Source organism: Lindgomyces ingoldianus (assembly GCF_010093535.1).
Source record: "Lindgomyces ingoldianus strain ATCC 200398 unplaced genomic scaffold BDR25scaffold_7, whole genome shotgun sequence".
Classification (NCBI taxonomy): Eukaryota; Fungi; Ascomycota; class Dothideomycetes; order Pleosporales; family Lindgomycetaceae; genus Lindgomyces; species Lindgomyces ingoldianus.
Genome location: NW_022985168.1, coordinates 1,896,775 through 1,924,293, shown reverse-complemented (window position 1 = coordinate 1,924,293; position 27,519 = coordinate 1,896,775). Strand labels below are relative to the sequence as shown.

The window sequence follows — 27,519 nt, the reverse complement described above, 5'->3', positions numbered from 1 at the left end:
TTACTTATTACTACATAAAGATTCTTTATAGTAGTAGCTTACTAAAGGTAAATTAAGCTATTTTATTTTTTATAAGATTACTTTTAATTTCCTTACTATTCTAGCTATAAGCTGTGAGTGTAAGAGGTGTTTTAGTGCTACTAGCTGTACTATAACTAATAATTATAACAACTTATTAGGTGCAATAATTAAGGCTATACAGCTGCAGAAGCACTAGATTAAACACTAAATAGTAAGGAGTAAGCTTCTAGCTCTAGCTGCTCACGTTACTAGGGAAAATAGCCTTATAAGGAGCTATTAGGCCTTTAACTCTACCTCTTCTATAGTATAGTGTATTAATAGTTACAATGTACATTAATTGTACAGTACTACCTGTACAGCTTATTTTAAACGGTGCGGTTACTGTCCGTACAGCTGCCTCTCCTCCTCACGACCGTACGTACGTACAGGCAATCTCGTCCGTACAGGCCTCAAAATCTCCTAATCGTACAGTAGTACGGACTGTTGGGCACGCTGGATGGGGCTCGCGAGAAGAAGCTGGGAGCGGACCATCCTGGCACGCTAATCAACATGAACAATCTCGCATTTACATTAAAAGGTCAGAGACAGTACAGGAGGCAGGATGTACCAGAGGCATGACTGCAGGAGCCAGAACAACTTCTTGTGCAATGGCTAGGGCGGAATTGGTGTTGGAGGTGTAGGTAGTAGGTATAGCAAGCGTCAGAAGTACAGGAAGCTGTTCTGAATAAGCTGCGTGTTGCTCTGAGGCGCAGTTAGTCATGATATCGCACTCAGCTTGTTTATCTTTTCGCGTCTGGAATATGGTATACTAATAGAAGCCATAGCTTTAAGATAGAATGTATCTGGAACTAGAGACGTAGTAAGTCGTTTTGAATGCGCTAGTTGTTGATCTAGACTTACGAAAGGGGCGCGTCGAGGGTGCCGATGGTGAAAGATTGGGTTGGTTTGCCAACCTGCATGTAGAACAGGAGATGCAGACATTGTGTTACGCGCAGGTCCAAACTATACCAGATTTGCAAAAGGTATTTTGGTAGAAGAGCACACAACAAGTGCTACAAAGGAAGGAAGCGTTTATTACGCTGCTCGTTGTACAAGAGGGTGAAGGTTTCTTGAGCGCACTGGGTCTTTAAGACTTGGATACTAAACTGTGTATGGATCTACTAGGAAGCGTGTCAGGAAATATTCTGCCTGTATATATGTACATTATGACAGATGTATAAAACTATAGTAGTGGAAGAGGACGAGGCAGGGTTGCTGTTGTAGTAACGTATCTGAAGTGTTTATAGAAATCTGATTTTGTGATATGGATGAGATGTTTCCTAGGAAACATGGCATATAAGAAAATGCAAGCATACGTTTAAGAGCTACCACATTAGGTTCAGCATGGAAGAAGGTACCAGTATCATTACCGGTACGATATTAGCAAGAGCTTGGAATATCAAGACGGAAAATATCGCCAGACTGCTTGATGGGGCTCGGTTTCTAGCCTTACCCTTAATATCTACTGTACTTGATCTCAATGGCTACCATCCTTGCCTAGTGCTGTGCCCTCACGAAATGGGACTCTGATAAAACGCGGTATCAACGTTGTTCGTCGCTGATGTCTAAAATATTTTATAGGCTTGTTGTTGAATGGGCTCTTTCAGCTAGCTGCTTATGGTATGAGCACTTAAGTAGCAAGAGTAAGAGTAGTGTACGGTGTGCACAGCGTACGGAGTAGGCAGGGTGGGCAACAGATTTCTGGTCATTGCTTGTCTTCTTTCTGCGTACGGATGAAAAGGAGAATATCTACATGTTCGCGCACGGAGGTTCGCGCACGAGCATCATGTGACATAGTTACGTGATCCTTCTCGCGCGATAACTAGTATCCAGACTGTAACGCTGCTGCTGCGTACGGACACTTGTGCTGAAATGTTACAATGTTGAAGTCATTCAAGTTGCTTGTCGTGATGCCTCTGCCATTCGACGACTTTCTAATACGATACTAGGAAAACTGGACAAAAAAACTAGAATAGAATGTCAGAACAGAATTTCAGAACGGAGAGTGAGAACAGAGAGTCAGAACAAAATAAAAAATAAAAATCCAACAGAAAAACTGTATAAAGTGAAAGAAGCCACCCAATCGCCAACATACCGATCCCTCCACCTCAAACTCTCTAGCTGTCTAACCCTTCTTTCGGGACTTCGGTTTGGCGATCTTTCTGCCAACTGGCGGCGGCATCGTAGGGCCATCACGGAGCGGGAAGGCGGATTGAAGAGGAGAGGATGGTCGGGGCAACACATGAGGACCAGCCTCAGCGTCATCCCCCTCACCTTCAGAGGGCGATCGAGAATCCACACGATGACCAGCCTTGGTGTCACCCTTCTCCCTTTCACCCCCACTATCTGACTCCGCGTCAGATTCGGCGTCCGGCTCATTCGACTGGCTGAATTCAGAGTCGCTGTCGTCGGAAACTCCTGCGACAAGATCATAGAGCTGGTTTGCGAGGTCGTCAGGAAGGTTGTGGTCAGGATACTCACGGTTGGAGAGCTCGGAATCCAGGTCAGAGGGGGGTGGAGGCAAAGGCGACGAGGAGGCAGCCGGGGGAGAGAAGGTGCCGGAGAGGCGGGCGCTCAACTCGTCGACCCGGGTGATGAGTTGATCGATGGTGCGCTGGGAAGCGGCCTGGTGGGAGGAGAAGTTTGCCTGAAGCTGGGCGGTGGCGGCTTTGGCGGCGGCAGCTTCAGCCCTAGCGGCTTCGACGCTCTTGCGAAGGTCATGGAGGGCGGTGGTGTGGTCTCGGATGGTGCTGGCAACAGCCATGGCGGCGTCAAGGGCATCTTCGAACGGCGAGAGGGCGCTGAGGATGGCATGCTGGATTTGACCCTGAAGGCCGAAGAGTGCATTGAGGTGCCGCTTCACAGATGTCACCCCGAGCATCTGGAGAAAGTCGGTCTCGGTGAACGCCGGGGCCGCCGGTAGGAGAGAAACTGGTGCCGGCTCGGCCTTCATCGCATTGCTAGTGAGTAAAAGGGCCAACAAGGCGAAAGTGTGGAGGAGGAGGCCGAGGAGGAGGCCGGAGCCGAGGAAGGTTGGAGCTGCAACAGACCCGGGAAAGTAGGTATAGGATGACATCTTTGAGGGCTGGGACAGTGTCTTGAAGCTGATGGTGGCGGTGATGGGACGACGGCAAGTTGTGGCATGGAGGCTGGAGGCTACTGTAGTCAGCGCTGGAATGGGGCGCGGTGACTAGAGAGAAAAGGCTTCGAGTGGTGGGCTGCAGGCAAGGAATATGGTGTAGGTATTTTTGGTAACGATGGAGTGTTGCTCGACAAATTTGCTCCACACTTTCACCTGGTGTACAAGGCAGCGATGATTGTACCCAGCATCTATACCCGTTCATCAGAGAAGATGAGATAGCCGGTGCGCCTTGCTATCTTTCACTGTCTTGGCAATATCAACCTCACCCTTGGCATCTTTGGCATTGATTATGGTACTCGTATTGTATTTGGAATATACCCGTCGGTACTTTAGATTTCCACCTCCGCTAGAATCAGTCATTAAAGAAGCTCTTTATAGCCGTATACCGAGCTGTGTTTCACCGTTTTCGACTCTTTCTACTCTACCCATGCCATCTATCGCCTTCATTATTCCTCACTCACATCAGACTTCGCCTTACTCGATCCGGAATCGATTCCCCAGCCACACTACTAACCTCAACCTCAACCTGACCACTCAAGATCCAATCGCCCAGCCCTCATGCCACATAAACTTCCCAGCACTAGAACCCCAAGAACCCTTCGCCGTCTCAACTCTCCACCCCTCACTCCCCACGCCATGATGGAACTTGAACTTGCTGAACAAAGCATGCGTCGCTAGATCACCTGAATTTTCATTCTATCCAGCATCCCATCTACCGTTTCCATGCATCACCAGTGCCAAGCGAGGACTCACGTCTATGAAGGACTGATTGATGACAATGTCGCCGAGCGTTGGCTTTAGGTTGAGACCGAAGATGTGGTCCAGAAGTTGGAGAGGGGTCCCACCACGGGGGCAATGGCTCAAGGTCCAGGGCTGGTGGCACATGGATAGTAGTACCTTTCACGAAAGGGCTGACAAAGACGGCATATTCGTTGCCTTGAATAAGTTCGACAATTTCAGCGATGACGTCACCGAGGGGACCACACGCTAGATGATGTGCTTCTGAGAGGAGCTTCTAACACTCCTATAATGTGGCACCTAATGGAAGAGAATACTCCTGGTTCTCCGAGAAGGACAAAACAGGAAGGTGGGCATTGCCGAATCAGCAGGTGATGGAGAAATCTCTCGAGCCCTGAAAAGGGTGTTGCAGCGAGAACGTATTGTGAAGAACAAGTAGCAAAGTAAAGAAGATATCATGAAATGGAGAACGTGCGTGGCTAACTAGAGGTTTCGGAATTGGTTCTGAGAAAAGGGCGTGTAAGCGGGAGGGCTCCACGATGGGCTGCCCAATCAACCTTGGGCTTGGCATCCAACTATACTATATAAATCATATAGCTCCTCGGACCCTTAGTCCACAATAGACAACTGCTCTCATAACTCGTGCCCCGGGAAGGCTACAGTGTGGATGGAGTATAAACAATGTGGAAGGAAGATGGGGTGAGAAGATGGTTTGGAGGGGGCTCGGACGATGTCGGATCGGAAAAACGTGTCGGGGTGTGATGGGGCCTGACGCAAGCTGGGTGCCTCCGCCCCATTCCTGAAACTGGATTCGCAGCTCCATAATGCTGTCACTTCTCTCTTTCTTTCCAGCATAGTCTTCTCAAATTCCAGACTCTCCAGCGCAACTGCGATTGGCAAATATGGATGCAGTTTCGGCGGCAATCGGTGTGGTATGTTTCCTCCGCCTACCCCTGGCGGCCTCCGCCTTTCATTGGTCGGTTTTCCTCTCCCAGCCTTGCTAACAATTTGAGTGCAGGTAGCCCTCATCCCGCAGTGCGTTAGCAGCGCCAAAGAGCTTTACGACCTCCGCTCGCGCTACAAAGATGCCTCAGTCCTCATATCTGCGATATATTCCGAGTCAATGGTGATTGCTGCATCGCTTTCCCAGGTCCAGAGTCTACTCCAGCGTGATGCGTTGCAGAACAAGCCCGAGCTGCATGAGACGTTTGATAGAGCTTTAACAGGATGTCGGGTCGTATATGTATGTCTAGAAGAGGAAGTGCGGGAGCTGGCGGGGAAAGCAAACAATAATGAACTACGTTCCAGAGACCGTCTCAAATATCTGTGGAGGGAGGAGACGTTCAAGGAGTTGCTGCAGCAGATTCGTGGGCAGCAGTCGGCACTGAGTCTCCTCATCCAGGGCCTGCAGATGTGCGTCCGATCTCCCGACTGTCGATGCACCTTGCTGATTAAGCAGGGAGTCCATCGCCGACATTAAGAAGCTCGTGCAGGACAATGGTGCAAAGCTGGACCTTGTAGCTTCTCGATCAAAGTCTCTTCGTCAATCTCATCCAAAGGTCAAGGTCCCTCGGTCTGTGTTCGACCAAGAATCGAATTCCGAAACCCTCGTGGATGCGCAATCTATTCTGCGCTCTGCTCAGTTCGTTTTTGACGATGAGGTCATCAATTCGACGGCTTATCGGAGAGCCATGGCACTGGCAACCTTACAGACCGACTCGAAGGACCCCGCTCCCAACGTTATAGAGAGAAATTTGGTTGATCTCAAGACGCCACACAAAGATGATCTAGATGATCTAGATCACCAGGACACTATTTCCCGGTCAGCTGATGACCTCAAGTCGCTAAATCTTACCTCGCCATCGCCAAGACCTGCGGAAGAACAGCATATGCTCAATGACCACGACCCAGAAAAGCTCGTGGAGGAGAATGATGAGCTGCTAGACTCGCTCGAACGGGATCTTTTGCCGTTCATGCTTCCAATGCCATCTGCAACGTCCAAGTCTGCCATCGCAATAATAGGGGAAGAGTCCCCGCTGCCCACAATATCGGAATCGTTCCATAACTGCAAGCGAAGCCTAGTAGATGAGCCAACTCAAACTGAAACCGGTAGTGAGTCTAGACCGGTAAACGAAAAGCCACCCCCTCTTCCACCACGTCGTCCTACTGCACCTGTCTCGGTTTCGGCGAGATCATCCGCCAGTACAACAAGGCAAGCCTTTTCTGAAGACAGCGCTTCCATAGTCTCCGATCCGTCCATATTTTCTGCGACTTCGACTACTTCTTCACGAACACTCTCTGAACCTACTACTAGCGAATCTGGTAGCTCCTCAACATTCCACGCGTCCACTTCGATTCAACGGAAAGGCCTTCCCACCATTCCTATATCGCGAAAAGCTTCCTACGACATCTTCAGCACGCTTTCTACCGAGCCGGAAGATTTAATCCGTGTCGCCTCGGCTGAAGACGTGGAGATACACAATATATGGGTCTCCCTTGTCGAAGAAGAGCAAAAGTTCATTGACCGCATCACTAAATTCCGCAGAATTTTCTACGACCCTGTAATCGCCAAATGGCCCATTCTCGAAAAGCATCTCGAAGTCATCATCATTGGCGAACAGCTTGTTCCGTTACAACGCCAATACTTGCTAGAGACTCTGGAAGGCCAAATCTCCCAGACCAGCTTTGCTACTTGCAATCCGGCAGTCTTCGAAGCCTGGGTGAGTAAAGTGCATAAGGTATACAGGGAATATGCGCAAAGGCTTCCGCATGCGGAGAGCGCCGTACGAGTGACATCGAACGCCGACCCAAAGTTCTCGCCTTTCATTGGAACGCTTGGCCTCAGTATTATCTGGTTTGGAAAGGGCTGGGAGGACTATCTCGAATTGCCAATCTCACAACTAAACGTATACGTCGAGAAATTGGAACGTCTTCTCGAACTTACCCCGACTGCTTCCAGTCCCCTTGTAAAGAAGGACGAGCTGCGATTGAAGCGCGCCCTTGAAATCGTGCAGAGACTGCGGTCGAGCTGTCAGCGTTTGATGGAGGAGTCAAAGAAACATGAGGAACTCCAAAGCCTTTATCGTAGGATCCATACCCTCAATGCGAATTTCCTGTCGCAGCTGAGTCTCTCGGATACTGGGCGACGTATCTTGATTCAAGGTGGGCTGGCGATCAAGCTTCGCGGAGAAGGATCTTGGCAACCAGTGCATGCCGTGCTACTAGACAACTATCTTTTCTGGGGAAAGGTCAAGCCGCCGAAGTCGAAGAGCCTGAGCTACCGCGAGAACAGGCATGCTACTGGTGGCAGCATCTGGGTACTCGAAGCCGTAAGTACATCCTCTAGACTTCCTGTCTCACTCCCTTGGATATTGACACTCATGCAGCCAATCCCTATCGCAAGCCTCGAGATCAACCTCCCAGGCAAAGAGAACCAGTTCCAGAGAGCTACTATCATGGACGACATCCCGAGGGGGTCAGTTCTTTACCAACTTTTCGTCAAGGATAACACCTCAGAGTCACATGCACATACGCTTGGTGTCTCCTCAGTGAATGAGAGGAGGACGTGGTATGATCATTTTATTGCAGCTATCGCCGCCCATGGTGCTGCAACTTGCGTTTGATAGAGACGGGACGAAGTAATCCTTTCTGTCGTCATTGGGCCTTGCAGTCTATTGTTTGGTAAGCTCCAACACGCTTGGCCTGATCCGGATTTGGAAAGCACGAGGTCTTACCTTTGGGCCTTTCGTATGGCGGACGCCAACCATCGTCTCAGAGAGTTTGCTACGATCCACAAGGCGCAACCGACACAGCTAGACCATGCAGCATCTTGCATGCCTTTTCGTTTCATTCACACTTACCTCAAGGAACACTAATAAGCTTCCGCTTTCCTGATCAAGTATCATCTTGCTCTACATTCCTTCAAGGCTTCTTGGGGCCACCGTTGACCGAGTTTCAAGGTATCCTCCCGGTATCACCTGTGGATCCTTTAAAACTGCCAAATTATAAGGGCGTAATTACGGGCGCTTGCCGGGGAGATGAAACCCCCATCCCCGCCCCCAATTCGCAGACACAGACCACTCATGCCCTATCCGCGGGCTTCGCCGCACACCAGTTCACAAACAGCTGGCAACCAGACGTGCACCTCGATTCCGGCCCCGACTTCGACTACAGGTCCTTCATACCGTACCGGTCGGATGAGTCAGCCAATTTTGGTGACTGTAAGGAAAACATGGTCCAAAAGGTGTCATCTAGCGAAGGTTGCTGATTCAAGCAAGCCGGATGGGAAGGTTGACGGTATAAAGAAGAGTGAGAGCCCTAGTATCGGGGTTGTCGGGTAGTTCAAGTTTAACTATCCGCTCTATTAGAAGGCGGCACTGGAGGAGCACAGTTGATTGGCGACTGTTCCTAGACGAGGAGGGACATATACCTAAGATGAGTCCCTCATATCATTTTCTCATATCATTCCCTCTCCAGCAAGACAGATTGTTGGGCACATGAAGGTCATAGATCTGGGAGACAGGATATATAGCATCGAGAGACGGTCATCAATAAACATCATGCATAGGCATTACCCAGGCGTCTGAATCAGCTATCGTGGCATTTTCCCCCTCTCCAAAACTGGTCTGACCACAATATGCACGTTTCGACTCGTTCTCACATCATCGCCGGTCTTCAGATAATCCGCACCATTTCACACCCGTAGTCCATGTCTCTCTCGTGTCCAATATCATTTCATCATTGCAGCATTGCTCATGAACAAAATATAGTACAATTGAAATATCCCACATCACCGTCCTCCCTCCCTCTCCCTCGCCTCCACAACCGTAACAATAACGTCCATCTCCTCCTCTTTCACTGCATCCCTCCCCCCACCTTTCCCTACGCCCACCTGCATCCTCTCCGCTTGCACGTCCTCAACCAACGTCTCCAACCCCGTATCCGTCCTCCTAATCCCTCCAAATTCCTTGATCTTCATCACATCCTCCCACTCCTTCGCCCACTTCTCCTCGCGCTTTATCACCGGGTGTTTGATATCGCGAAGATCTAAAGATCCAAGATTTTGCCCTGGCATCGTAACTGGACAATCCCCATCGCCTTTACTCCACGCCCCATAACCTGCTTCTTCATGGGCCAGACGCTGGAGTTGGAGTGTGGAAGTGTGACTCCATTCTAGCGCCGCATAAAGTGGATGGTCAGCAGCGGAGAAGAATTTATCCTGCATGTGGTGGCGAAGGTACCGGCGTCGCTGCCACCATGCGACCGCTGGCTCAAGTCCGATATCCATGACCATAATCCAAGCGCCCAAAATCAGGATCAAGGAAATCCCGAGGACGTTAAAGGACGAGTATTTCTGGCTCATGATCTTCTGGTTCGCGCACATACTGCGTGCAACGGTGTCATTGGCGTCCGGGGGCTGTAGGAAGTCGTCGAGTACGTGCGGCGCCCCATTTGCCATGGTAACCCAGACGTCCTGGACAGATGCGAGAGTGCCTTTGAGCAAGTGTTCGACTTCGAGTTGCCATTGATTCGACGGAAGCGGGCCTTGGTATCCGTACGATAAGCCGTATCGCGCGCGCAGCGCCGACGCGCCGATGAACCCGACGAGTCCGTGAGAGCTGAAGAAGTTGGATACGAGGTTTCCGTCGGCCCACGACAAGGTATCAAACTGCCTTTTATTTGGAAAGATCTTCTTTAAAGGAGTGCCTTTCCTAGGATCAATAAGTCCACGCAATGGCTCGCATTCTTTGGTGGAAGGATTGCAGTATTGGTATTGTGTTGCGCAGGCCATTATTCCGGCGGGTTCGTCTTGGATGTAGGAAGGGCGCGTTTGGTTGGTTTCGTGTTCAACGAGGTTGGTAGCGGGTTTGTGGGCGGATAGCCAGGGGTCGTCGACCGGGGCAGAGAAACGAATGCCGGGCGCCGAGACGTACATCAAGGACACATCCGCATCTTGCCGGGTAAGTGGTGGGATGGGGATGAAGTCGTTTGTGCCGGTGGGGTAGAGTGCTGGATCAGGGGGTGCGTAGGAGAGCATGGAGCTGGAAGAGGAGAATAATGTTAGATTGAGTGGAAGCCGGTGAAGGGGAGAGGGAGAAGAAGAAGAAGATGTGCATACCCAAGTGCGTACTCTGGTCGATTTGTTCCCGATGAGGCAGTGCCGTCGCCAGGAGGATCCACTGGTTTCATTGGCACTTCGTAGGACCAGCGCGTGCCGTTGATCTGTATATTAGGGCCGTATAGATATCGTACCATAGGCCCAAGATCAGTCTCATTATAGGTTTCGGTATACCCTTCTGTCACAATGGGGGCACAATGCTGTACTATGCGCATCTGAAACCGCTCTTTTGGTGACGTATTGATGCCAAAATGATCAAGACTATCCAGCAGTCCTGTATCAAGTATCAAGTTACCCGTATTCATCTTGCAGATACCATCGCTGAACGGGCATCCAGCCTCACGGTTCGCGAAGATGGGTAGCTGGGGCTTAATATACAAGTTACAGCCGTCGACGTTGGACGAATTGGTATAGCATTGTAGACCATAGTTCAATACCTGGCTTGCGCGCTCGGTGTAGTATGGAAGCAGCAGTTCCAGCATTTTGGTGATGTTATGCGGTTTTTTTTGGTTGACTACGCCACATCTTGCGCCTGTTAGAAGCACTTCGCTCGTTGTGTCGGTTGTCACGTGGGAGGAGAAGATGGATGCGATTCCGAAGGCGGAAGAGATGAGAAGCGCGCCGAGAATGATGGGGAAGAGTCGGGCAATGGGTCGGCGGGCACGAGCACCGGAGCGCCATGAGAGGAGTGAAATGAAGAGTCGCCAGGCGGCGTCCTGCGCTGTGTCGGAATTTCGGAGGATGGCTTGTCGTTGGTGGTAAAGACCATCTTCAGGATCAGAGGAGGAGAAATATCGGTGCATGCAAAAGCACCCAAGTCTCCAGAAGCTAATAATCGTCAGTCGTACGTTAGGTAAGGCAACTTCTAGAGAAAATTACCTCTTCCCGACCATTCCAACGAAGATGGCCAGAAAGGCAATCAAGAATCCACCATTCCTTTGAGTCAACGTGATCGTGGCCCCCTGAACTTTGCCATGCGACCAGTTCGTCCAGAAGCCGAGGTGGACTCCGAAGGAATTAGGCTCTGAAGCCATATTGGGGGAGGAAGCTAGCGAGTAATCAAGTGCTGCGGGAAGGAGCCGTGCTGAGAGACAACGATGCACAGCGCAGCCAGCGATTGCGGGGGAATGGTCAGCACTTATGTTGAGCATCAGGCTCTCCTCTAGCCCCATCCTTGTTTCCTTGGATCTCCTTATCAATACTACTCACCATGAAGCAAGCCGTCACAGTTGTAATTATCGCCCCGCTGCAGTCAGCAGCGCTTCCAAGGCGAGGGCTATCAACCGCATTGCAGAACATTGGCAGGTGGCACTTTAGACTCGTTTCTCTCTCGCTTTCTCACAAACAGGACCCCAAAAATGGAATCTATCCTTGAAACAAAGGTGCGAAGGTGGTTAAGGCTGACGGGGGGACAAGCAAGCCAAGCTTCTTCACACGATCCCTGATTCGCTGCGGGGATTTTCCAAAACAGGCTGACTTGCATAGCCGCCCGGCCAGGCACCGTCCCGACAACTCTATTTTGGGGCGCAACAAGCAACAAGCCTAAAGAGGCTTGGTGAGTGAAAGAGATGGCTATCAAAAGAATCTGCTTTTGCCTAAAGGGAAAACGGGTAGATGACTGAAGAGAATGAGAGTTCTAATATGGACGGTTGGAGTTGGGGTTGGACCGAAAATAGAAGTAGGGAAAGGAGATGCAAGATGATTGGTGCGCTATGCGAGCACGTCGAAGCGAGGCGAGGCTTCTGCTGATGCCAACTTCATGCCAACTTCATGCCAACTTCATGCCAACTTCATGCCAACTTCATGCCAACTTCTTGTGGAGACCTGAATGAACAGCTCTGGCCTCAAAACGTGTAAAGAGTTCGGAAAGGCCAGATGTCAACCAGAAGAATGCAGGTGAGGGAATATCTCTCTCCGTGGCCATGAAATCGACAAATTGGGGGATCGCAGCTTACGAAAGTGCCGTATTGCTGACACCAAAGTTGACACGAACATCTCAATGGAGATGCGGAAAGGACTGAAGGATTCAGGTGTTGGCAAAGGGCTGCAGGTACGAAATATTCAATTCAGACCGTCTTGTCGGATGCCATGAGGTGGCGTGTCCAAGAACTGAAGAGGAAATCAGGATCGCGATCCCAGATCTGACAGCGGCGCCACCCATCCTTCGAGATGCGGGTGCCAGTTCATTGGGAAATTATTCGCGATCGATTGTCGAGAAACTAGCATTGTGGTCGTACTGCTGACTTCGCCAAGAAACTTACTCCATCATTTGCTCTCAGGTACGATGCGAGTCAGAAGCCACCGAACCGGCAGTTCATGAGTTCATTCATTTGACGACGAGGGCTGACTCCTATCAAAAGTCAACAGCGAATGGGATCCACGAAGCGTCTAACAGGATACCGACAAAAAGCCACACGGCGGGGGAGAGTTGTGATGGTTGCTGACATATGCGGTTTCCAGTTGCAAGAAAGCCCCATGTACGCTGATATGCCAGGGTTCTGCAGGTGAGATCCCCAGCATAACACTCGGGTGCCCTCCCATCAACTCCTACATATTTGGTACCAGATCCCAGCCAATAGAAGGCTTTTCTTGGTCTCACATTGACCAAAAGAAGAACGGAGCAGCCGGAGTATGTTCATGTATGGCATTCTTATGTCGATCTCTTCTTCGCCCGCACACAAAATCCTCATGAATGTCATTTCGCTTAATGCCAAGGGCAGTTCTCCAGACCCTCACCGCCTGTTTTCATGACCAAGCTGTATTGAAAGGCCCAGTCCACCAGAAGAGGAATATCACATTTCGTACACAATTCAACGAACAAAAAACCATCCAAGAATCCATCATATTTGACCACTAGTATCTAGGGCGGGTATCTGCATATCAACAGCATAGAATCTCGGCACCTAGTAAGCCCTTCTAGAAAGAAATAGCGCCTCCCAGCAACATCCTTCAGGCTCTCTCACCTGCGCTCGTCTCCTCAACAGGCCGCAGGTTTTCTGAACCGCCCTAGCCAGATCCTGGAGATCCCCATAGCGCTTGGCCAAAGCCGCTCAAATCGAAGCATCTCGCGTGTCATATTCCGAAGCCCCCCTGGCTCCTTTACGCCCCCATACAATCCCTATCAGCAGAGGTTTCTCGAGACAAAAGCGCAGTCGTATCCACGTACTTCTCTCCCTCCGACAGATACTCAAGGCTCATATGCTCCTGCTAATATCGAATCATCCCAAGTCCTAAAAAGTCATTCTTTCGCTGCGCACTCTGATAATGATCCAGCGTCCACTCATGCTTGTCCACCCGAAATTCTAATTAATCATCTTTCTTAAACGTGCATTCAAAATCACCCTTTTCAAGTCTCTGAAAATCGGTATCCATGAAGCTTTCCTTGATCTTAATGTCACAGTGCATGAATTAGGTGATGCAGATAGTCGATTCCTCGCTCAATGTCTAAAGGGCGGCAATGGTATCAAAATTGTATCCACACTTGACATACTCCGCTAATACATATCGAGTCTCTCGAAACAGAGCTTCGTGATTTGTAAATCATTGTCTAGGATGACATATCCGTGTACGCAGAAGATTGAAGGCCGTTGCTGGTGGAGGAATGTGCAGGTTGCGATCTCGCGCTCCGTTGTTGACCTTGGGCTGTCTTTGTATCGATCCCGATAGATGACGTCTCACATCTGGTAAAAAAATTTTACTTACAGTTTTAGTAGGTCGAAAAATGAGGAGACGAGAGTCATGCTACACAGCTCGAAGGTAAGTAGTAGGCTGAAGGGTTCGATTGGATGGGCTTCTATACCCTGGAAAGGTTCACCTGTTTAGTGGAACGCGACCCGCTCGACGAGGGTTCAGCCGCGGCCAACCAGATTCCTCTCTCGCCTTCAGAGGGAACCGTACTATTGCTGTCTGGAACGCCAGCCATACAGCCGAGGTACTTCTATGATGGTGGGTTTGTTCTGAGGAAGGCATCTTGCCATGGTTTTATTTCCAGAATATTAGACACATTTGTGTCGACGAGAATATGTAGGGTTTGATGGGGGGACGCAATGCAATTCCAACATGGTAACTAAGTTTTAGCCTAGATATCGTTCCAATACAGTAGGAGAGCTCTGGTCGGAAATAGTATTCGATTCCGTCGGGCAGTCTTCCGATCGGCTCTATTAGACCAGCTCACCTGCGTAAGTTCATCTTACATATAAAAGCTCCAATGGAATCAAACTGGAGAGTAAACTCCAGAATTTCGGAGTGCTAGCTATCGGTTGGATGGCCATGAAATTACTGGGGAGACGCTCTTGAGCTTTCCAACGTATCCCTTGAAGGCTGAAGACGGCGCTAAATCTGAATCAACAGTTCTTCGGTTTACAGATCAAATAGAGGTATCTGCGGGGTGCTAAGGGCCTAAACTTGGGGCACCGTAGGCTGTGGGGTAGGTTGTGGACGCAGAATAGTATCGGTACGTTGGACAAGGAGACTACTAGGAGATTCTTGTTCATGACAGATAAGGAATAGGTATCGTGTCCCTTCTTGATGATACTCCGTACATATGTCATCACGATTGCTAATCCTCTGAGAACGAGAAAAGCTTGGAGGACATAGTCCACTATCGTGCTCTCAAATAACGTTCAATTTCGCTATAGAGAACGGCCAGGTGCCATTAAGGCTTCACCTGAGTTTGTCTCAATCTTCCTCTTCCTTGAGACTGCGAAATCGGCATTGCCTTAGTAATGGCGAAATTCCCAGAAAACTTACACTAACAGCAAGATGTCTATGAAAATAACCTTTCCGCATACAACCGCCACCCTATTTTTACCGTCTATGAATTGCGTCCTCGTGGGATTTCCAGTATTGGAGCTCGTGGTGAGTATTGGTAAAGGGAGGGGGGTTGGAGAGGCTGCGCGCAACCTGAGGGGACACAGCCGGAGGTAATGGGTTCTTATCTAGAATGACTACGTTGAGGTCAGTGAGTGAGACTCTGCTTATATATCCACCAAATGACCAAGTAAATTGAAGCGCAAATATTAAATCACGTCAAGCGCTTATTAAATCATGTCGGGTCAGTCACTCCTAGCTTGTTGTTCAAATATTTGCTAGTAGTTTTACACTTCTAGAATGGGCTCGCTTATTATTTGACAAATATTTCTTTGCTTTCACTGCTAACCATGCGCAACGCCGGATGAACTTTCATAGTTTCAATTCAACGGCGCGAAACGATACGAAACTTTCACCCCAACTCAAAAAGAAATATCATAAAAAGCTAGAAATTCAGATATATCTCCGCCACTGGTACACACCATCGAAACTCCTCTCCCTCCTACCACCGACAATCATGGTGAACCCGATGACCACATCACAGCCCGCCCATCCAGGTATGTCCCTCGCGATGCTTAAGGCTACATTCGAACATGAGAGTTCTACACTACGCGAAAATTGCCCTATCTTAAACAATATCCCTCCACTGGTGTTAAAGAGATTGAAAGACCTCAGATTCAGAATCCAGAAAGGCACTTACGCAGTTGTTGACCAAGCTCCAGGCCAGGTTTTCGGACCATATAGCCTCGTTCCGCCGAGATCGCGACCGCAAGTACAACCCATGCAGAATATACCGGCAGCAGATAGGAATCTTAGACACCTGGAACCGCAGTTGAAGCGAGACTTAAGTGTTTACGGCGGTCAACCTGCGCCACAACGTCCCGTGATGCCACAAAATCCACCTCCACAACGTTTCCTACACGGCCCTGCCCAGAACCAGCCTCAGCAGCAATATTACCAAAAACAACAGCAACCTCAACTGGGCATTCTGCCTCCAGGAACCGTTTCTAACGAACAGCTCTGGGCCCTCTTACTCCGTGTTGATCGAATGATGCAGCTCAACCAACAAAACATGAGGGTCCTCAACAGTAATGTGGGAAACCTGGCAAATGGAATAATTCTGCTCAGGAGGGACTTAGATCTTGTGCGTGGGCGAGCCGTGCCACCTAGAGAAGGAGGAGGTAGGAATGCACAAGGAGGTGTAAACTTATATGACAATGCAAATGCTCATCAAACTGGAAGTCGATTTCAGCGTATGTATTCCTAATTCCTGATGTCTCTTTCCACGTTCTTCCCGACACTACTTAAGCTTAAAGCTTATAGCATTTTAAATTACTAACACTTGTATAGATGGTCTGAAGCGAAAGGGATCCCCAGATCCGTCACCGACTCCTAAACTGAAGCGAGAAAAGGAATGATGGCCACGAGATGAGATGTATGGAAGTTATAGAAAGGAATAGCATGATTCCCTTTCAGAATGCGAATAAGGCAAAAGTGACGGTTCTAGGATGAGAAGTCTGGAAGTTATCCGAACAGATGGTATGGCTTGGTTGTTGTTTTCGAATCATATACACGTGCAAGGTGGATGTTTCTTTCCCATCAACCCCTGAATAATATCCGCAGAATACGTTAGTAGTTTCGAACGAGAGGGTGGGGAGGTCTTCCTGTTAGTTAATGTCGAGTAATGCATCAAATCTGTCAAGGTACGCCTACTATTTAATGAAATGTGTGCTCGATTGAACCATAATTGAAAGGCCCTGCCATTATAAAGACCCATCATCCTCCAGTTCTACCATACCCCACTACTAACGCTACTTGCTATCATATCTGAGCTAACGATCCCAAAGAATAGTAAAACGAAATCTCCGTCCCGCCATTTCAAGCGCAAATTCAGAGGGTTGAGCTCAATTGAGTGGTGAGGCCTAACCGAGGGCATTAAGCGATAAGGTAAGGTCTAAGGAGTGTGAGACAACCCTAAGCAGAGGTGGTTTGGAGGGTATTTGTACTTTGGGCTGTCCATCTTTGACCTCCCATCGGGGTTCCTCGAAATCGTTGGGGCCGATCCGGAATCCGTGCCGAGTGTCGATGAGATGGATGAAACTCAAGAATGGTGCCGGTGCGTCGAGGCTTCTTGGAGAGGTGTTGGAGAGGCGGTAGATAGATATTTATACGGGGAGGCTGGTTGACACAGACTAAATCACCCCTGGGTGACGATGACTTCGAGTTCTGCTGCGAGCAGAATTATTGGCAGTGAAAGTGTATCGACAGTGACCAGGGGCTAGTAGGTCCGCCGGGACGCAGTTAGGGACGCGCGCCCTGAAGACTTACACATGAAAGTCGAGTATACCTTCAACAATTCTTGCAATTTCACCCGTCACCCTGATATATCACTACAAATCACAGGCTATGCCAACGCAGTTATGTGGCGCAGGGCAAATTATCGCACGTGACATTGCTTCATGTGACCCTGCGTCAAGGTGAATGTGGGTCCTTAACTCACGCCAGTTTCCTGTTTAGGTCTAGTAATAACCTCATTAGCAGTAGTGCCTTTCGAACTACTGTATTATCTCTCGATCCTTAGACTTTACACATTAGCTCAAACGACTTAATTTGGCTCTCACCGCCCAATTGACTACTCGCAACTCTATATGCCCTCTACTATCCGTTAGCTGCATAACTAACCTCCCCGATAAAACAACTCTAACATAACAGAGTCCAAAAGGGGTAAGACCGAGAGAATGCAACCATATTGAGTCCTTTTAGCTAGAAATAGAGATCCTTGTTCCAGGAGGGGAATTGCTGATCGTGGAAGGCGCCATTTATACCAGTATCTAGGACCCGCTCGCTGGTTCTCTTAACATCAGAGGAGTGACATGAGGTTTGTCTCCTCCACCAAACCGGCTTATGTCAAGGGCGAACTCTTCAATGTCTTTAAAGCCATATTTTAGGTAGAAGGGATGCCCATCCGGAGTCGATTCTAGATAGACGGGAAAGCCGAGTTCGTTAGATTTATCCATGCCCCATTTGAGGAGAAGTCCACCTGCGCCACGCTTTTGGAATTTTGGGTCGGTATGGAGGAGATGAAGGTCTAGTGACCATTAGACTGCAGTACACTTATGGAGCAGCGGAGAGAACGGGAAGAGGAATTGTCATACTTACAAATATGTGGCTTGCTGCCTATGAGTTCTTTCTTTCTTTTTGCCAGTCCACCAAAGAACGCCGTAAAGGCTTCTTTATTCATACCTTGTCTAATATCCACCGACCGTTCCGCCGCCGCCGCGGACTCTGGGGTATCATATATATGCCATTTGGAGAAAGCTATTAATTGCCCGGTCTCTTCGTCTACAGCTTTCATATATCGGGTACTTAGGTCGCCTTTTCGTTCAGATATGAGACCTTGTGCACGCTTCTCCTGAGAGTCTGGAGGGAAAGGCCCTGGGAACAGGATCGAGCTTATGGGGTTTGGGGAATATGCATTAGAATATGCAGCCATCTCAACCTCGCACGCACGAGGGATGTCAGAGTCCAATGCTTCTTGCACGGTAATTGCCATTGTTGAAGATGCGAGTGGAAAATGGAGGAATGGAGACTTGAGGTGGCGAGTGTTTAGGCCAGGGTTGTTATCGATAACCTGATTAATTAGATTAGTAATTAATTAGGTTAGCGTGTTACACCACTCATCCACCAACACCAGTCATCCGCCAGCGCCAAAAACCACCAAAAATAACAAAAATTGCACCTTAAGATCTCAATAACACCTTAAACAAACAACAGGGAACCTTTAATATAGTCCTTTTTGCCTCCCTAGAGTACACTATATAAGCATAGAAGAAACCTATATTATAATACTTAAGATATTAGATTGTAGCCTAATTCTAGCCTCGAAATCTTTACATATTAACAACAGCTTAAGTATACACTCTAGGGCTCTAATATAAGTCTCGCGAGAGGTATAAAGAGGTAATATTAAAAATTTAGACCTTTCTGCTTAGCTGCTGTTAAGATCTTAATGTAAGGCCGGATGTCCCAGAACGGGCCAGTATGGCCTCACCTGACCTGTTTGGAGGTCACATAACCTGTGCTTCGTATATAAGCATGAATCCTGACAAGCGAGGGTTGGCAGCGATTCGTCTCTCTTACAATACACTCCTATTTCTCCGAAGCCTTGCTCTTAGTGCTATTTGTGCTATCTACTGTAACGATTCTCATGAATCGTTCCATCTCGGGTCGCACGGAACCTATCCGAAGGGTCCCCGTATCGGCCCTGACCCTGACTCGACCCTGTCCCCCGCAGTTACCCCTATTCCCCTAAGTATTTAGTTGCACCTCTCCCCTAAGCTAGCTTAGTAGTTTTCTAATATCCTTTTGTACAAGGCTTATAGGTGTTAATGGAATTCCTAGGTTATTAAGTCCCCACGCACTCCTATATGCGTCTGAGTGGATTCCTACCGCATTCGGACCTATTGTCTTGCCTGCGCCGTTACATCTACTATCCTAACGTACACCACAGGCGAATTGCTCACACACCTAAGTTGCTTACTTTTACTAAGACCCTACTAAACTACTTTTTCTACACTAATGCATTTCTAATAACACTACTTAGGTGTGCTAAAAGAATGTTAAATATAGCTTACACTTTAGGCTTTTACATAAAATATAATACTTTTAAAGTAATATACTATAGCTATATATAAAGTTTTTTAAAAAAAATAATAAATAACTAATATACTAAATAACTTTTATAAGCTAATTTTATAGATAACTTATAAAAGCTAAGTAATATATATAAGATTTTTTTTTTAGCTAGTAGCTATAGCTAATATAGCTAATTTTTTACACGCTAAGTATAATCTAAGCAATATTAGCATAAACTAGCCTAGTGTGTTTATAAAGTGTTATTTAAAGCTTAAAGTAAAGTTTAAGTATAAGTATAGTTAGTAAATATCTAGCTTATTATAAAGCCTATTTTATTAAAGTTATATATATTATTATTTTAAATACTATACTTAGCTTTAATATTTTTATAAGGCTAAACTAGCTTTAAATTACTTTAAAATTTATATAAAAAGCTTTTTTATAGTTGTAGTTATACTTACAGTTTACTTTAAGCTTTAGAATAACACTTTATAAATAAACTAAGCTAGTCTATGCTAATATAGCTTAGATTACACTTAGTGTATAAAGAATTAGCTATATTAACTATAGTTACTAGCTAAAAGGAAAATCTATACATATTTAGCTTAAGTATATGCTTAATAATTACTTACTTTTTTATTATAATTTAATTTTTATAAGTTAGCTATAGAATTAGCTTATAAAGGTTATTTAGTGTATTAGTTATTTATTATTTTTTAAAAAACTTTATACATAGCTATAGCATATTACTTTAAAAGTATTATATTTATTTAAAAGCTTAAAGAATAAGCTAAATCTAATATTCTTTTAGCACATCTAAGTAGTGTTATTAGAAATGCATTAGTGTAGAAAGAGTAGTTTAGTGTAGTCTTAGTAAAAGTAAGTAACTTAGGTATGTAAGCAACTTGTCTATGGTGTACGTTATTAGTTTTGCATTTAACTAAGGTTCTATTATCACCCGCCTACGCTATAGATTTAATTAAGCAATACCTTTTAGTCTTATAGATCCCTCTGTAGATTCCCCTACGCTCTATTTAAGCTGTCTAAAGGGTTAATAGCTATGGACCAGCTTTCTAAGTGTAGAGGTTAAGATTTTTAATTTATTAGGAGATAGAATATTTGGTTATTTCATTTATTGAGAGATTAATTTGGGCGATTTCTGGACAATCAATCGATTATGCGGCGTCGAAATATTAATCAATTAGGAGGCTCTTCAAATTGGTGGATAGTGAGTAACCTTCATAGCAAACGATGGTTCATGCACGAGAATCTAGCCAACGCTTAATTCGCTATCACCGCCCGCCCACCCTCGCCACAATATTCATACATTAGAAACATAAACATTCAATTAAACATATTACAACCACCTACAACAGCCCGAAACCCATAACGGCGACTACGGCGCCCACAACGCCACTCATCGTGTCACGCACAGTTAGCGCGATTGCGCCGCCAGTATAGAGCATGGGTCCACCGGTGGTGGTGGTGGAATTGCCGGCTTCATACGTGGTTGTTGCTTTGTAGTAGATGTACGGGCTCGTGGAGAGAGGGGGGTTTGCGGGTGCGGGCGAGGTGACGGCTTGGTAGCCTTGCACGACAGTGGTGGCTCCAGGGTAGCCCGGTTGCGGCGGGCTCGAGGGAGGTGCGTGGCCGGGGTGGGAGTAGACGTATGTCTTTGTGGAAGGGCCCCCGGGTTGAGAATAGACGTATGTCTTTGTAGAGGGGCCTCCGGGTTGAGAGAAGACGTACGTCTTTGTCAACGGCGGTCCAGGAGGATATCCCTGGGAATGGACGTACGTGTTCTGTGGTGGAGGACCGCTCTGGAGTTGCTGATACGCTGAAGAGACGTATTTGTTCCATTGGACCGTATACGCAACACCGGATTGAGGCTGCGTGGGCGTGGCTCCTGGTTTGGAAGTGGCCTTGGCATATCCATGACTGCATGTGGGACATGTTGCCGTTACGTACTGTGCAATGGTAGTAGTAATGACACTGGTAACGCGAGAGACTGGGTAGATGGTCATGATACTTGTGTCTGGGCCGTCGCAGACAGTGGTGACGACCTGAGTGGTGCAAAGTGTAGTGTAAACATAAGTGCTACAGGCGTCAGTGAAACTTCTAGAAGTGCAAGATCTAATAACTTACATCTCGGTTACCGGACCGGTTGGATAGGCCTTGGAGTTGAAGGTGGAGGTCGCGTTCTTGAAATAGCCCGTGGTTGTTGCATTAGCGATTGCAGAAACAGTGTAGTTAGAGCTAGTAGTTGTAGGCTTGACGGACGAAGTAGTGGTCACGTTCTTGTCGGGCAGGTTCGTACCCATGCCAACACTGAATATGATCTCCGACGACACGTTTCCGGGCGCCGACACAATCAGCTCGAGCTCGGTGGCTACGCTAGCATCGAAGGTGGTCTTCGCGGGCGCCTTGGACGTCGCGTTCAGCGTGGCGATGTTCTCGTTCGCGCGGACGTTGCGCAAGACACCAGTGATACCAGCAGTGCCTTTGACGACAGTCAGGGTAAAGTTGAGACGCTCCCCAGCAGACGCCGAGTAAATAAAGTCGTGCGAGTTCTTTTCAGGGGTAAGGTTTTCGGTCACGGTGACACCGGACGTGAGAAGCGTGCTGCCGACAGGAGAGTCCACCTCTGTGGCGCCGCGTGCAATAACCAAATTAATAAAATTCTTCTGGGCTTTGGCAGAGGTGATAATTCCAAAAGTGCCACCGGTGCTCAAGATGCCCGAGATGATGTCTGGAGACGGGTCGCGCTTCTGCAGGGAGCGCTTGGTCACAGGATTAACCGGCGGGCTGAGGAAGCCATAGTTGACACGGATGCCCTGAACCTTTGCACGAGCAAGCTGAAGAAGCTGGTTGGCGGGGCTCCCATCTTCGCCGTCAGTGAGAACGACGATACCAGAGCGCTTTGCGAAGAAGCCGGGCTGGTCCTTGATGATCTCGTCGATGCCCATGGCAATGCCCGATCCGATATTGGTGCCTCCGCTGGAGTCGATGACGCCAAACGTGCCAGCAGCACCAGCAGGGTCGCCCATAGGGTACAGAAGGGAGGCGCTGTCATCGAAATCAACAACAGCGACTTGGTCGGGATAGGGGCCAGAGCCAGCCTGCGCAGCCGTGGTGAGTTTCGCGTTGAAGTCCCGAGCAGCTTGGATACGGAGGTTAGAGGGATCGGTCCACGAGTTGGAGCCGGACGAGTCGACGACGATGGCGAGTTTACGGTTGCGGCAGTCCTTGGCCGGGTCGTCTCGAACCATGGCGCATATGATCAGCGCCGCTTTCTCCGGGTCGTGTTGGCGTTTCAACTCGTCCCGGAAGTTCTTCCATCGCTCTCGGGCATCCTGGATCGCGGACAGGACGGCGCGGGCAAAGTTTCCACTCACTTCCTCTCGCGGAACGCCATTGGCATCAGGGGTAATACTACCGTCCAGTGTGATGACGCCATGGTCCTTGTTGAGGTTCTCGTGGATAACGCGGTTCCGGCAGCCAAAGGACCCGGTACCGCCATTGGGGAGCATCTCTGCTACGTTGAAACATCCAGTGGTCAAGTCAATGGGCACCTTTTCAGATATGCTATTCGAGGCCCGAAGGTCCAAGAGGTCGTTGGCAAGGGTTCGGTAATTGAGACCAGGCGGGTTGGTGACAGAGATGGGCCGGTTCGGATCAGACTGGTCAGCCCAGTTGCTGTGGCTGTAAAAGTCCTCAGTGCCGTGTAGAGCCCGCCCAAGGCCTTCGAGAGCAACGCATTTGCCCCTGTTGATCATGTCATCCGTCTTCTCGCGGTGGCTAAAACCACATTGGCCGAAATCCTTGAGATTCACTTCATTGTCGATGATCTTGTTGTCGCTGTCGAGCATTCGGGCAGCGCCGCGAATACCTTGACCGAAACGCATCCTGAGGTGGTCGACGCACGCCTGAAGCGCCGCAGATGCGTCCGCGCGCGACTGAGGGTAGTCTGGGATGTTGAGGAAGTCGGCGTCGTCGCAGTGAGCCACAGCGTCCTCTGGGGGGAGGGTATCCGGAGATCCCACAGCGCCATTGAAGCCAGGACTGCCAGCAAGATTGTCGAGTGAGAGCGGCTCAAAGCAGATGCCGTCAGACTTCTGCCCATCTGGGCATCGAAGGGCGGACCGAGTGATCATCTCGTGCTCCGCATGCTGGTGAAGAGCGCCGTTGATAGTGCCAAAGGGTGTGGCAATTGAGAATGGTATTAACCATGCGATGAAGGCCACTGAGGCAATTTGAGCCTTCGGAGTTGGAACCTTCCTGCAGACAATGTTAGAATTTAATCTCTCCCACGCAGCATTCACTCACATCTTGTCCGGGGTTCACTGCGGACGGGAATTAACTAAAGAGCGAGAACGAGTGTAGTGGTGAGGCGGAGGAACGCCGTAGTATGTAAATTGAAAACGAGTGTGGGTTAGACAAGTAAAAAAACGCGAAGAGCGAAGGACTACAAAAGAACGACAATTCAACTGCTAAAGAGACAAAAATTTGCGCGGAGCCAGGCAAAATATACTGTCAAATATAGTAGAGATCGACGTCCGATGTACTTTTTCTGGCATCTTTGCTGCAAGCCACGAGCCGTATTGGTGGATGTAGAGAAACAATGGCGGCCAATTGCAGCATGAGATACGCGCTCAGATCCCAGAGTCCAAAACATCGTCAGCCTAGTTTGCGAAAGAGATTCGATTATTGGATCGACATGGCCGCCACGAGGCAGGCTCGATAAGGGGGAATCCCCAGCCTGGCGACGATGAAAGAATTGAACGCCCTCATGACCTGGTAGGCGGGCTAGGCACTCGAGAGAACTCTTTGCCAACGTAACCGGAAATTTCCGTCTCTCCACGGTAGTACATGTTGATGTCACACTTTACTAGCCTGTCAGGAACGAGCTGAAAGAAAGGTCGAGGTTCCAAGCCCTCCACCGGCGCGACGCAGCTTGGCAACACATCGACGCAGGTATGTCATCAGGCATCAATAATCTGGCTGGTTGAAGAGCCGATTCCGATTTTACTCAGTTCATGAGAAACCCAAAACGAGGCTGCACCAGACTTGGCAACAATTAAGTCAACTTGTTAACTTAACTTAATTAACTTAATACTATTAAGTTAATTAAGTTAAGCATAGAAGCTAAATTTATTAAGTTAATTAAGTAAATTTTACTTACTTAATTAACTTAATTAACAAACTTAATAGGCTGTAATATTATAAGTTTTACTAAAGGATTACTAAAAGTTATAGTATCTTCTAGTATGTAGAGTAGTAAATCCTAGTTACAGCTACTAAGGTAGTACTTTACTGCCTACCTAATAAAGCTTAGTGTTTTCTATTCTGCTAACATAAAAGCTTACTGCTTACTTAGTAGAGCTTAGTGCTTATCTAAACTTATTATAACTTTAACATGTTATTTTGCCTACTCTACTAACGCTTATCTTTATTAATACTAATACCTTTTCTATTAATATAGCGTTGCCTAATTACATAAAGGGCATAAATAGTAACTTTATTTAAGTTTTTAGCTAGTAGCTTAAAAGCGCAGTGTTATAAACTATCTTTAAAGATAGCGCTACTAATATAGCTACTAATGTGTTGCTAGAGCTTAACGCTAATAAAAGCTTTATAGGCAAGTTATAATTAACTACTAATAGTAATATTAATAATAATAATAATAATAATTATAACAGCATTAACTAGCTACGCTTATTAGGTTATTATAAGCTACCCTACACACTAAAGCATAGTTAAAAGAGCTAGGTTTAGTAATATAAATATTACCTTTAGTATTAAAAGTAATAACACCTATATTAGCTCTACTATTACTGCTACACTTATAGGTAACTTAACAGCTTTTATTAAGCTAATTTATTAACTATATTAATTATGCGCTATTTTAGAGAGTGTAAAGCTAGCTACAGCATTAATAAAAATAGTAAAAAGTCTACCTACTATGTTATAATAACATCCTCTATGTAATTCTCTTTACTTGCCTATATCTATTATAAAGGCTTTAAAGTATTATAAAGTGTTACTAATCTTATTATATTAAGCTTATTATATATAACTTTTTTATAGTTAGTACTTAATTAGGTAGTAGCTAATAACTAGGCGCTTTTTATAATTAAAGGCGCAGCTTTTTATAACATGTTATAGTAAGCTAACTTGTTAGCAGAGATAAAGCTCTAGAGATTCTATAATACCTTATAAGCCTATATAATTGCTAAGTATAAGTCTTATGTGCCTACTATTATTAATTACTTATGTAACACATAATTAGCTATCTATATCTCCTTTAATAATTAGACATTAATAAGTAGTAAATAAGTGTTAATAAGTATTTATATTTACTACCTTAATAGTAACAGTAAGCTTTATAATTACATATTAGGCCTACTTTTATTAATAGGCTAGCATATAGGTGTTAATATTACTGCTGTTATTAACACTACGCTTAAAAGCTTTAAAATATTTATGTGTAACTTAGGCTACTTTATTTTTAATAATGCTACTAATAATAACACTGCTATTAACACCTTAGCTATTAAATATAGCTTTAACACTTATTATTAACGCCTATATTACACCTACTATATAATTAATTTTACTACTTAACAGATTATATTTAGTAAAAATTAAAAAGTGTTTAATAACATAAAAAAGCACTTAAATAATAAGGCAGCTTTTTTTAATAAGTAGCAGTAAGTAGGCTCTTTAAGTGTTTTAATTAATATTATTGCCTTTATTTATACGCTATAAGCTTGCTAGCTTCTTAAATAATGCTAGGTAGCCTATAACACTTAATTAGATAGTAATAGTAAGGTAAAAATGCTAAAGATTATTAAGCTAGTAAAGATAAAATAAAACTTTTATTATAATTATTTTTTACACATGCTTAAGCTTTATATGCTTTTTAATAACTATATTAACTATAAGCTTATTAAGTACTAATGCTAAAGCACTTATTAATACTTATAACTACTTAATCTTAAGCAGTGTTACTTTATCTAAAAGAATAGCCTTAGTGTAAAGAATTAAGTAATAATTATAGAGTATTATAAGATTTTATAACCTTTTAAAAAGGCTACTATTTATATAGAGGGCAGGGGCGTAGCTAGTATGTTAGAAGTAATATAGAAGGTTTTACCTACACTTACCTAGCTTTTTACTACCTTTAATAATATGCTTTATTAATATAATAACATTAACTTTAATAACATTAACACTTTAAAGAATTATATAAAAGCTACTTATAATATAGCTTATATAAAGATCTACAAGTATCTACATAAGTTAAAGAATACCCTAGCATATTACACAGCCTGCTGTCTCCACCCGCGCACAAAAGGCTACATAGATAAGGTGTAAAAAGTGCCTTATAATTATAATAAAAAGCTTTATGTAGGGCCTTACTTTTATAAAGGCTAGCTAGATAATTACTATATTAGTTTTTAATACTTATAGGTAGAGTTTAAAAATGCCACCTCTTTAATTAGTACACTAGAGCCACTACTAAAGAAGGCGCGTACTAGGCTGTCTAGAAGCTAGTTAGACTTTATAAGAGCTACTTTATAAAGTAACAACACACGCTTATCTCTTTACTGTAATAAGTTTAAGTAGTAAATAATTAAGTTACTTATGCTAAAAAAGTTTTTATTTATATATAATCTAATTATTTACTAGATTAAAAAGGCTAATAAGTACTTTATTTTATTACACTTTACCTTTATAGTCTTTAGTATCTTTGCTGTAGCTACTAACTATAAAAGGACTTTTTTTAAATTAGGTAATTTATTAAAGATAAAATAATTATATATAAAAGTAAATTTTTTATCTACTTTATAATTACTATATAGCTAAAAGCGCCTTAGCTTAAAGCCTATAACAGTATTAAATAGTCTCTGTAATAACAGTATCTTTTCTAAAGAGCTTAAGACTATCTATAATATCTATAGTTAATTTAATATGCTGTAACTACACTATAAAGCTATTAATTAAGTTAAGTTAA

General features: G+C 45.9%; 8 protein-coding genes across 8 annotated transcripts; 2 read left to right on the top strand and 6 right to left on the bottom strand.

The window, feature by feature from the left end:
• Positions 1-7: 7 nt before the first annotated feature.
• BDR25DRAFT_311751 (uncharacterized protein) lies at positions 8-1,002 on the bottom strand (the record flags this gene model as incomplete). The annotated part of the gene is made up of 7 exons (XM_033691252.1): positions 8-10; positions 43-57; positions 97-111; positions 266-320; positions 444-553; positions 629-814; positions 922-1,002. 7 exons carry the CDS (start codon positions 1,000-1,002, stop codon positions 8-10), a joined length of 465 nt encoding a protein of 154 aa, XP_033551278.1.
• Positions 1,003-2,185: 1,183 nt separating this feature from the next.
• BDR25DRAFT_311750 (uncharacterized protein) lies at positions 2,186-3,136 on the bottom strand (the record flags this gene model as incomplete). Its single annotated transcript, XM_033691251.1, has 1 exon — positions 2,186-3,136. One exon carries the CDS (start codon positions 3,134-3,136, stop codon positions 2,186-2,188), a length of 951 nt encoding a protein of 316 aa, XP_033551277.1.
• Positions 3,137-4,677: 1,541 nt separating this feature from the next.
• On the top strand, positions 4,678-7,770 carry BDR25DRAFT_121958 (uncharacterized protein). The gene is made up of 4 exons (XM_033683712.1): positions 4,678-4,872; positions 4,959-5,353; positions 5,400-7,269; positions 7,327-7,770. The coding sequence occupies exons 1-4, from the start codon at positions 4,843-4,845 to the stop codon at positions 7,561-7,563; spliced, it is 2,532 nt and encodes an 843-aa protein (XP_033551276.1). The 5' UTR covers positions 4,678-4,842; the 3' UTR covers positions 7,564-7,770.
• A 959-nt stretch (positions 7,771-8,729) lies between these two features.
• BDR25DRAFT_385987 (uncharacterized protein) lies at positions 8,730-11,092 on the bottom strand (the record flags this gene model as incomplete). The annotated part of the gene is made up of 3 exons (XM_033697972.1): positions 8,730-9,981; positions 10,146-10,886; positions 10,938-11,092. 3 exons carry the CDS (start codon positions 11,090-11,092, stop codon positions 8,730-8,732), a joined length of 2,148 nt encoding a protein of 715 aa, XP_033551275.1.
• Positions 11,093-13,502: 2,410 nt separating this feature from the next.
• On the bottom strand, positions 13,503-14,772 carry BDR25DRAFT_351987 (uncharacterized protein; the record flags this gene model as incomplete). Its single annotated transcript, XM_033694947.1, has 8 exons — positions 13,503-13,582; positions 13,616-13,704; positions 13,761-13,826; positions 13,873-13,995; positions 14,062-14,227; positions 14,278-14,396; positions 14,472-14,668; positions 14,725-14,772. The coding sequence occupies 8 exons, from the start codon at positions 14,770-14,772 to the stop codon at positions 13,503-13,505; spliced, it is 888 nt and encodes a 295-aa protein (XP_033551274.1).
• A 47-nt stretch (positions 14,773-14,819) lies between these two features.
• On the top strand, positions 14,820-16,285 carry BDR25DRAFT_351986 (uncharacterized protein; the record flags this gene model as incomplete). The annotated part of the gene is made up of 4 exons (XM_033694946.1): positions 14,820-14,925; positions 14,966-15,057; positions 15,127-16,120; positions 16,218-16,285. The coding sequence occupies 4 exons, from the start codon at positions 14,820-14,822 to the stop codon at positions 16,283-16,285; spliced, it is 1,260 nt and encodes a 419-aa protein (XP_033551273.1).
• Positions 16,286-17,356: 1,071 nt separating this feature from the next.
• On the bottom strand, positions 17,357-18,455 carry BDR25DRAFT_256293 (uncharacterized protein). Its single transcript, XM_033686402.1, has 2 exons — positions 18,027-18,455; positions 17,357-17,955 (listed from the first exon to the last, which is right to left on the bottom strand). The coding sequence occupies exons 1-2, from the start codon at positions 18,418-18,420 to the stop codon at positions 17,699-17,701; spliced, it is 651 nt and encodes a 216-aa protein (XP_033551272.1). The 5' UTR covers positions 18,421-18,455; the 3' UTR covers positions 17,357-17,698.
• Positions 18,456-20,682: 2,227 nt separating this feature from the next.
• On the bottom strand, positions 20,683-23,990 carry BDR25DRAFT_392099 (uncharacterized protein). The gene is made up of 3 exons (XM_033698185.1): positions 23,829-23,990; positions 21,648-23,780; positions 20,683-21,599 (listed from the first exon to the last, which is right to left on the bottom strand). Coding segments are annotated over exons 1-3 (2,865 nt in total). The 5' UTR covers positions 23,831-23,990; the 3' UTR covers positions 20,683-20,869.
• Positions 23,991-27,519: the final 3,529 nt, after the last annotated feature.